General features: G+C 48.3%; 2 protein-coding genes across 2 annotated transcripts; both read left to right on the top strand.

The window, feature by feature from the left end:
* Positions 1 to 918: 918 nt before the first annotated feature.
* Positions 919 to 1,866, top strand: LOC119922754 (olfactory receptor 24-like). The gene has a single exon (XM_038742422.1). The coding sequence runs from the start codon at positions 919 to 921 to the stop codon at positions 1,864 to 1,866; it is 948 nt and encodes a 315-aa protein (XP_038598350.1).
* Positions 1,867 to 9,617: 7,751 nt separating this feature from the next.
* LOC119922753 (olfactory receptor 7A10-like) lies at positions 9,618 to 10,565 on the top strand. The gene has a single exon (XM_038742421.1). The coding sequence runs from the start codon at positions 9,618 to 9,620 to the stop codon at positions 10,563 to 10,565; it is 948 nt and encodes a 315-aa protein (XP_038598349.1).
* Positions 10,566 to 11,030: the final 465 nt, after the last annotated feature.

The raw sequence follows: 11,030 nt of genomic DNA, 5'->3' as shown, positions 1-11,030 counted from the left end.
CAGCGGCTTGTCCCAGATCGGGGCTTCCCTCTTAAGGGGAACCAAGCCACTTGGATGACCCACCCTCCACTCTTGAAAGAGATCTGGCTTCACTCCTGAAATGGTTGGGTGGGTGGAGGGGAAACTACTGTAGCGATTGGACCACCCCCTGCAGACGCCAGAACCCTCATTCTTATGGGAACTCCAGACACGAGGAAGACAAACAAGGCTGGGAGCGAGGATTGGGCTGAGCCCTGCAGAAATAAGTGTGTTGAGCTTAAAAAGAAAGCAAAAGTAAACTTATTGAGAAGGCATAAGGAAGGAGTTGGGGGGCATTTGCTAAGGGTAGGGTGCAGGGCAGCTGCGAGCACCGTAAAGTCCATCAACAGGACCCAGCAATATTCTTTTGGCACCAAAATGAGCTAGGCCCAAGTTTTTCTCCTTAATACTGAGTTGGCTTGGCCTGAGAATTGCCTTGAGATTCCTTGGAGAAGGCTCAGGAGAGAGCCTGGGGGGCCACTGATGATGGGCTCCGAGTCTCTGATGGGGAGTTCCATGGAGAATGAAGAGTAGCCAGACCGGGAGAGCCCAGTGCTGTGCCTCGGGGTGAGGTGGAAATAGAACCCGCTGCACCTTGTGTGGACATACACAAGGGCCCGGGAAGGGTAGACCCAGGACCCCAGGAAGGCTGGAGAGTGTGAGCAGGAGAATCTCAGGTGAACAAATACTCCAGCCAGACCCTAGCCCTCCCAACCACATTTCCAATAAAGCTGGGGAGATGTCTGAAATCGAGCAACAGGGGTCTCTCCACTGATTGCCCTGCCCTGCCCCCGCACACACACATTAAACTGCATAAAATCTAGAGAGTCTGAATCAGTATATGATTGCTCCACCATGCCAATTGCATGCTATATCTCCCCCAGCAGATCCTCCAGCCCCATGGAGAAGGGAAACCAAACCAGCATCACGGAATTCCTCCTCCTGGGACTGTCCTACCGGGCGGAGCAGCGGCAGCTCCTGTTTGTGCTGTTCCTCTGGTTGTACCTTCTCGGCGTTCTGGGGAGCCTGCTTATCATCCTGGCCATCAGCTCTGACCCGCACCTGCACACCCCAATGTACTTCTTCCTCACCAACCTCTCCCTAGCCGACATCTGCTTCCTGTCCACCACGGTCCCCAAGATGCTGGTTAACATTCAGACCCATGACAAATCCATATCCTACACAGGTTGCCTGGCACAAATGTACTTCTTCATTCTGTTTGGAGGTCTGGACCACTTTCTCCTCACTGGGATGGCATATGACCGTTACGAGGCCATATGCCACCCCCTCCACTACACCACCATCATGAGCCCTCGGCTCTGTAGCCTGCTGGTTTCTGGATCCTGGATCTTCAGTTCCCTCCACGCCCTGACACACACCCTATTAGTGGTTCGCTTATCCTTCTGTTCCAATCGCGAAATTCTTCATTTCTTCTGTGAACTTTACCAGATCCTCGAGCTTTCCTGTTCTAGTGTCATCATAAATAAACTAACGGTGCTTGTCTTTGCAGGACTGATTGGGGTAGGACCAGTATTCTGCCTCCTGTTCTCTTACATTCGCATCATCTCCACCATATTGAGAATCCCATCTGCAGGGGGAAGGTGGAAAGCTTTCAGCACCTGTGGCTCTCACCTCTCCGTGGTCTCCTTATTCTACAGCACCATTCTTGGAACCTACCTTTGTCCAACATCTACCCAAGCATTCAGTAAGAGCTCGATAGTGTCTGTGCTGTACACAGTGGTCATCCCCACAATGAATCCCTTCATCTACAGCCTTAGGAACAAGACCATGAAAGAGGCCCTGAGAAATACATTCAACAGGAAAAGTGTCTTCTCTCGAGGATTCTGACTTGCGGATTAACCTGAAGCTTATTTTTCTGAGAAAGTTTAGCCAGCTCTCATAGATCACACACTTTTTTTTACGTACAATTTTGTTTTGTTTGTTTTTTGTAGGAGTCCATTCCTAGTGAGAGTTTACCATCCTCCATTATGGTCAACAATATTCTGTTGACCAGAGAAGCAGTGTTGCCTAGTGGAAAGATCAGGGACGTGGGAGTCAGAGAACCTGGATTCTAGTCCCAGGTGATCACTTGTCTGCTGTGTGACTTTGGGCAAGTCACATATCTTTTCTGGGCCTCATTTACCTCATCTGTGAAATGGAGATTAGGACTGTGAGTCCCTTGTGAGACGAGGATTGTGTCCAACCCGGTTATCCTGTATCTACCCCACACTTAGTACAGTGCCTGACACATGCTCAGCACTTAACAGATACCACTTAAAAAAGAAAATCTTCTGGGACGTCTCCCTAAGCAAAGCCCTGTAGGGAGACCAGGCACTGAGAGTTTGTTTGTATCTAACAAGGAGCTGGGGGAGCCATGACCTGTGGGGCCTGAGGGACCAGAGACTCCTGCAAATAGTCCTACCATAAGCTACACTCACACCAGCACTGCCCCAGTGGTTGAGGACGCAGTGCTTGCTCTTGTCTGGAGACCCACAGTCCCCCATTCCTCTTCCTCCTCAGCTGCATTGATTGTTCCAGGACAAGTTCCCCATCACGAGGCCCATCAACCGAAGGGACAAAGGAGGCAGACGGTGCAGGGAGCCTTCATTGCCCAACTGATCCCAAGACACCTGCACAGGTAGGGAACATCCCCCCATCCAAGCGCACAGGAGTACCTATGCCTCTTCCCAATCACGATGGGAGAACTTTAGCATTCACTCTGGTCCAATATTGGGGCTACAAGCACATCCCAGCCCCCTTTCCCAGCGTGTCCGCAGGAGTCTAAAAGCCACAGTTTTGGGGCATCCCGAGATTGAGATTGGTGACCTCAGGGTCCTGGTGTTGGCTGCAGCAGCCAGGTCTTTCGGGTGGGAGGTGGAGCCATGACCCCCATTCCTGATGGGCGGGGGCTTGTGTGGGGCCTGGCAGAGGGCATTTCCCTGGGGGAAGCACAGACCCCCATTATCTTTTCACTGGAGCATGGCTACTGACCCCAAACAGCCACAGGCTCTTCCATTCCTAAACTCTTTCCATTGTTTGTCACTGCCCCCATCTAGTGGAGAAGCTCTCAGCCGAGTGTCTTGTGTTGGGGGTGCCAGTTTGGGTGTGAGCAGTGGGGATCAGGGTGGGAGAGGGTTTTGTCAGTGCGGGATTAATCCCCCAACCTTCTTGGTCCTCAGCCACCTCAGCTCTAACGAATATATCAGATCATTCATTGGCCAATATTTACTTGTGTCCAGTGCATCAGTAATGACCAGGTACAACTCCTCTTCATCTGCCTTCCCTCTCACACACCGGTTCCCCATAAAACAGTCCCCTAGAGAGACCTGACATCTATCAGATGAGAAGCAGCGTGGCTCAGTGGAAAGAGCCCGGGCTTTGGAGTCAGAGGTCATGGGTTCAAATCCAGGTTCTGCCAATTTCCAGCTGTGTGACTTTTGGCAAGTCACTTAACTTCTCTGAGCCTCAGTTCCCTCATCGGTAAAATGGAGATGAAGACTGTGAGCCCCCCGTGGGACAACCTGATTACCTTGTAATCTCCCCAGCGCTTAGAACCGTGCTTTGCAAATAAGAAGCGCTTAATAAATGCCATTATTATTATTATTATTATTATCAACACCCCCCACTCACACACCAATCATTCCAACTCATCATGCCCCATTTGGTGTCCATACTCAAACTATCCATGCCCTCAACTCTGCCCTCTCCACTGAACTCAACTCCCCATCAGTCTCCTACTAGTAACGCACAGCCCCAGATAACCTCCACAGTAATGCTTCCTCACTCCTGTCCCTGAGCTGTGGAGCTCCACTACTGGAAATCCAGACACCAGGCTGACCTCGCCCATCTCAAACCCTTCCTCACCTGCTGTATAGAACTTTGCCCTCTCCTGGGCCCAGCAACAATATTTCTCCACCTTTCTTGCCTACGACACCCATCGCAAGCACCGATTGTTTCAGACTTCGAACTCTTTCCCCAAACCTCTGTCCCCTGTCCCCCCCATCTTTTGCCCCTAATGACCTGGCCATGTACTTTGTTGAAAAAATTGAAACCATCAAGGGTGATCTCCCTAAAATCTCCCCTGCACCCCTCCAATCCCTTTCTCTTCCTGCTCCCTCTTTGATTCTCCCATCCTTTCCAACACTATTTCAAGACATCTCCCACCTCCTCTCAAAATCCACCTCCTCCACCTGCACCTCCAATGCCATCAATACGAAGTTACTTTGTCCAAACACTTGCACCCTCCTTTCTTCCCTCTGACTGCCATCTTCAACTACTCACTCTCCAATGACTTCTTCCCTGCAGCTTTCTAACATGCCCATGTAACCTATATCTTAAAAAAACAACTTCCCTTCATCAGAACCCCCATCCTCCCTGCCTCACAAGCCTACAAACTCAGCACTACCCTCGACACATCTCTCTCATTTAACCCCCATATTCGGTCTGCCACCAAATCCTGTTGGTTCTACCTTCACAGCATTGATAGAATCTGCCCCATCTAAACTCCAACCATACGGATCATATCATTTATCATTTCCTACCTCAAATATTGAATCAGCCCCCGGGCTGATTTCTCTGCCTTCCAGTCTCTCCCCACTCAAGTCCATACATAATTTTTCTTAAAAACTGTTCTGTGCACATTTCCCCACTCCGCAGAACTATCAAATGATTGCCTCTACACCTCCACATCCAAGAGAAATTCCTTACCATTGGTTTTGAAGCATTCAATCAGCTCTCCCCATCCTACCTAATTGCACTAATCTACTATAACTCAGTCAGCACACTCCACTCCTCTAGCATCCACCTACTCGCTGTGCCTTGATCTCATTTTTCTTACCACCAACCCCTTGCTCACATCCTCCCTTCTTCCTGGAATTCCCCCGCCCCAGCCCCCACCTTCCAATCCACAGACCACCACTATCCCATCTTCAAAGCCCTTTGAAAATCATATTTATAGTACGAAGCCTTCCCTGACTACCTTCTCCTCCCCAACCTATTCACTCTTTCTTCTGCATCACCTATGCCCTTGAGTCTGTACTCAAACATTTTTGTTGCTCACCCCACCCCCAGCTCCACAGCACTTATGTACCTATACTTATACTCTGCCATTTCCTCTATCCGTGATTTATTTTCTGTCTGTCTCCTCAACTAGACTGTAAACTCCTTCTAGGCAGGAATCATGTTGGACCAACTCCATTGTAATTTCCCAGGGTCTTAGTAGAGTGCTGTGCATACAGTAAGCATACAATAAATATAATCAATTGCCTAATCTATTGATTGCCTAAGGAGCCACTGAACTGAAAGAAATGGGGGGGATCATGAGACCTGAAACGCTGATACCCAGTGAAACCCTGAGCACCACTGACCCTACCTGGCTCCCAGCATTGCACCCTATTGCAGGTGGTGCCCTCCACGAGGCAATTCTCACCTCGGGCCTTGTACTTGAACTCTAAGATGGCACAGAAATCAGTGGGGTAACCCTCAAACCCTGCCCTGTGCCTGGGATGGGAGCAGCCCTCCGAGGCATTTTGTAGTAGTCGTAGTCTAAAGGATGTCTAAAGGATATTTACTGAGCACCCAGTGGAAACAATGCATTGTATCAAGCTCTTGGGAAAGAACAACAGAAACACAAAGAGCCCACAACACAAAGAAAATACAAGGAGCTTACACTCTAATGGAGGAGGCAGGCATAAAAATATTTACCAATAGAGACAACACAATAAAGAGCTGAATGTTCAATTGATTATGCAAATATACTCAAGTGTAGAGGATGGGTACAAATGCATAGAGAAGTAACAGAAGTGGCTATGCTACACTACACTATGCTATGCTATGGCTCACAGTGTAGGTCCTTCGCTAGTGTGGGCCCCGTATGAGACCCTGTGGCTACTGTGGTCCCTGAGTGGACCCTGTGTGTCCCCAGAACACAAGGCAAACAGGCTTTATATTTTAAATGAGAAAAGAGAGAAAAATGATTTTGATCAATTGATGGTATCCATTGAGCACTTACTGTGTGTGAAACACTGCATTAAGCACTTAGGAGAGTACAATACTACAGAGCTGATAGACATGTTCCCTGCCTCCAAGGAGCTTACAGCCTAGAGGGGAAGATGGACATAAAATAAATTATAGATATGAACAAAAGTACTGTGGGGTCGGAGGTGGGGTGAATAAAGGGTGAAAATCCTAGTGCAAGGGTGATGCAGCGGGACGGGGAACAGGAGAAATGAGGGCTTAATCAGAGAAGGTGTGGGGAGATGCCCCCCAAGTCAGCTGGGGTCGCCGACCAGAGGGCGGCTCCGGGTTCTTTGGATTGAGCGACGATGAGCCAAAGACCAGATACTGAGCCAGAGTGATCAGTTCTGCCTCTTTATTGGGCGTACTTATATAGCTGTAGCACAGCAAGCAAGCGAAGGAGGGGGTCCGAGCCCTAATCAGCAGGCAGGCTCTGCGAGGCTCAGTCTAATGCCTACAACTAATAGTAGCAGCAATGCCTCATATATGAAGCTGCCTCATACCAGTTACCCCTCCCCATGTTCCCAGGATGTCTACCTGATCGGGACAGTTCCCATTCCGCAACCTTGTAGTGTAGAGGTTCCGTGTCCTTGCTGTGGGTTGCTCATGTGGAGGGAGGGGGTGAATTCACAGATAGGGCACTCTTCCCACACTCCACCCCTTCACCCCCTCCATTTGCCTGGAGCAACCTGGAGCTGGGGTCCACAATAGTCTTGATGGACGGCCTGTGCAAGTAATAGCATCCTAGCACCAAAGCTGCACAGAGCACGACGCACCCTAGCACGATCCACTGGGACCAATGTCCCACTCCTATACTCCCGCACCCCCACAGCCATGAGAAACACCCGCAGTCTGTCACCATCTTTTGGTTCAGTGTTCATATCTGAAGTCTGGCTTTGGTTAGGCAGAGCACAGTGCGGTCCCAATCTTGCTGTGAATCTGCCAGAGCTTGTCGTATCCCTTTTGTGGCCTCCTCCACCTGCTCCGGCCAAGCTACCGAGTCCACTAGATCTGTTGGAACATCCCAGAGGAGGGTATGGTGTTCATGCCGCTCCCACCCAGAGAGGTCGGTGCGATTACCAACGTGCAACCCTACTAAAGATATATTACTAAAAACAAGCACTAGATTAGCACAAGCAGCACTAACATTATAATTAAAGGTGATCATGGTTATGTTTGTCTGTTCTCCGCACACCTAACCGAATTTCCCTTTATCCAAATGCCAATAGTTTCCCTCTTCTACCCTGGCGATGGAAATCGGCCAATAGTAATGGCATTTGTTAAGCACTTACTATGTGCGAAGCACTGTTCTAAGTGCTGGGGGGATACAAGGTGATCAGGTTGTCCCACGTGGGGCTCACAGTCTTAATCCCCATTTTACAGATGAGGTAACTGAGGCACAGAGAAGTTAAGTGACTTGCCCAAAGTCACACAGCTGACAAGTGATGGAGCCGGGATTAGAACCCATGACCTCTGGCTCCCAAGCCCTTGCTTTTTCCACTGAGCAACGCTGCTTCACACTGCCTGCCTGCCAACTGTCCTGTATGTTCCCACACCCCCTGGGGTCATGTGAGCTGAACCAATCCCTCTTTACTTGGGTACATCCAAATGGGGAGAATCCACCTGGATTACTGCATCAGCATCCTTGTTGATCTCCCTGCCTCCTGTCTCTCCCCACTCTGATTCATACTTCAGTCTACTGCCTGGATCACTTTTCGACAAAACCATTCAGTCCATGTTTCCTCACTCATCAAAAACCTCTATTGGTTGCTCATCCACCTCCACATCAAACAGAAACTCCTTACCATAGGCTTAAAAGCACTCAATAAATTTGCTCCCTCCTACCTTACCTCCCTGATTTCCTACTACAACCCAGTCCACACATTTCTCTCCTCTAATGTCCACCTACTCGCTGAACCTCAATCTCTTCTATCTCACTGCCAAACTCTCGCCCACATCCTGCCTCTGGCCTGTAACGCCCTCCCTCTTCGTATCCGACAGACGTTCACTCTTGCCGCCTCAAAGGCCTCATTGAAAGCCCATCTCCTCCAAGAGGCCATTCCTGACTAAACTCTCATTTTCTCTTTTCTCACTCCCTTCTATATCATCTTTGTACTTGGATTTGCACCCTTTATTCATCCCTCCTTCAGCCCCACAGCACTTATATATTTATTCATAATTCATTTATTCATATTAATGTCTGTCTCCCCCTCTAGGCCCCCTGTGAACACTGAGAACATGCAGATTGTGAGCCCACTGTGGGCAGGGATGGTCTCTCTTTGTTGCTGAATTGTCCTTCCCAAGCACTTAATACAGTGCTCTGTATACAGTAAGCACTCATAAATACAATAGAATGAATGAATGATGCCTGTTACATGTTTTGCTGTCTGTCTCCCCCCTTCTAGACTGTGAGCCCATTGTGGGCAGAGAGGGTCTCTCTTTGTTGCTGAATTGTCCTTCCCAAGTGCTTAGTACAGTGCTCTGCACACAGTAAGCACTCAATAAATACAATAGAATGAATGAATGAATGAACGAATGAACCTGTCTCCCAGCTCTGCTATATTATACTCTCCCAAACACTTAGTACAGTGCACTACACGACATAAGCACTCATTAAACATGATTGATTGAAATAGAGTATAATGATATATGCATGAGTGCTTTGGCATTGGGATGAGTGTTAAACGGCTTAAGGAGTACACAATCAAGTGTACAGTCAATGCAGAAGCAAGGGCAGATAGGGGAAATACAGGGCATAGTCAGGAAAGGCCTCTTGGAGGAGATATGACTTGAGGAGGGTTTCAAAGGAGGGGAGAGTGATTATATTGCAGATATGAATGGGGAGGCAGTTTCAGGCCCAAAGGAATCCAATGGGCAAGAGGTCTGTGACTGGGTAGATGAGATGTAGATAAATAGAATGATTAACTCCTAAAGCAGGGGACAACTCATTTGGAGGTGTTTGGGAGAGAGGAGCAATGCAGGAGACAGGAAGGCCAGAGAATATAAACCAGAGACTCTCAAATGAACAAGTTCACCAGCTTCTAATCCCAGCCCAGCCAGACATCTTACCTTCTGAATGGAAAGTGTGGGGATACGTCTGATATCAAGCTTAGGGAGTCGCTTCAATAGCAAAAATAACAAGAATAATAATGACATTACTACTAATAATAATAATGATAGTATTTGTTAAATGCTTACTATGTTCCAAGCACTGATCTAAACACTGGAGTAGATACAAGCTAATCAGGTTGGACAGAGTCTCTGTCTGTATACGGGGCACACAGTCTAAATAGGAAGGAGAACACATAGGGAATCCCCATTTTACAGTTAAGGAAACTGAGGCCCAGAGAAGGTAAGTGACTGCCCAAGGACAAGCAGCATGCAAGTGGCAGAGCCAGTATTAGAACCCAGTCTGTATGAATCCAAGGCCTGTGCTCATCCACTAGGCCACACTGTTTCCCTTTAGTACTTATTCTGCCAGTTCTTTCCCCGGAAACTGCACAGGCCTAGGAACAGAGACAGGATATGATTGCTCCAATATCCCATTCTCCTGCCATGATTCCCCCAGCAGATCCTCTGGCCCCATGGAGAGGGGAAACCAAACTGGCATCTTGGAATTCCTCCTCCTGGGACTGTCCGACTGGGCAGAGCAGCAGGAGCTGCTCTTCATACTGTTTCTCTGGATGTACCTGCTCGGGTTCCTGGGGAGCCTGTTCATCACCCTGGCTATCGGCTCTGACCCGCACCTGCATACACCCATGTACTTTTTCCTCACCAACCTCTCCCTGGCCGACGTCTGTCTCCTGTCCACCACGGTCCCCAACATGCTGGTCAACATTCAGACCCACAACAAATCCATATCCTACACTGGCTGCCTGGCGCAAATATATTTCTTCATTCTGTTTGTAAGTCTGGACCACTTTCTCCTCACTGGGATGGCTTATGACCGCTACGTGGCCATATGTCACCCCCTCCACTACACCACTATCATGAGTCCACGGCTCTGTGTCCTGATGGTTTCTGGGTCCTGGATCATCAGCAGTCTCTATGCTCTGACACATACTTTAATGGTGCTTCGAATATCCTTCTGTGCAGACAATAAAATCTATCAGTTCTTCTGTGAGCCTATCCAGATCATAAAACTTTCCTGCACTGATCCACTCATCAATGAAATATTGTTCTTTGTTCTTGCAGCTCTGTTAGGGATAGGTCCCCTCACGGGCCTTCTGTTCTCTTACAATCGGATTTTCTCCACTATTTTGAGAATCCCATCTGCCAGGGGAAGGTATAAAGCTTTCTCCACCTGTGGCTCTCATCTGTCCATGGTCTCTTTGTTCTATGGTACTGCCCTTGGGGTCTACTTCAGCCCCCAGTCCACCCATACAGCCAGGGAAGACTCTATAGCATCAGTGATGTACTCGGTGGTGATCCCCATGCTGAACCCTTTCATCTACAGCCTCAGGAACAAGGACATGAAAGGAGCCCTGAGAAAATTCATCAGTAGGAAATCTGGCTTCTTCCAGAGATTGTAATCCCTTCGTCTTGTTTGTTAGCAACTCTTTCCCTTATCATCCACTAGTTGTCATTGTCCCACAGCCTCTGTTCTGGGTCCCTATTTCACACATTCTGCACTACTTCACACATTCAGCACTCACTCGCTTGAGGCATTTATTTACTATATTTACCACCTCAATCAGTCAATAAATTAATCATCGGTATTTATTGAGTACTTACTGTGTGCAGGGACCTGTACAAAGTGCTGGGTAGAGTACCATACAACAGAGTTTGTAGACACATTCTCTGCCCACAACAAGTTTACAGTTGAGAGGGGAAGATAGATCTATATATAAATAAAACTATTATGGATATGCATATAAGTGCTGTAGGGTTGAGGGTGAGGTCAATATCAATTTCCCAAAGGTAACAAATCCAAGTGCACAGACGATGCAGAAGAGAGGAAGTCAGAGAAAATAAGGCTTAATCAGGAAAGGCCCTTA

Source organism: Tachyglossus aculeatus, unplaced genomic scaffold, assembly GCF_015852505.1.
Source record: "Tachyglossus aculeatus isolate mTacAcu1 unplaced genomic scaffold, mTacAcu1.pri scaffold_123_arrow_ctg1, whole genome shotgun sequence".
Classification (NCBI taxonomy): Eukaryota; Metazoa; Chordata; class Mammalia; order Monotremata; family Tachyglossidae; genus Tachyglossus; species Tachyglossus aculeatus.
The sequence above is the reverse complement of the archived record's forward strand: the minus strand, read 5'-3'. Positions and strand labels throughout refer to the sequence as shown.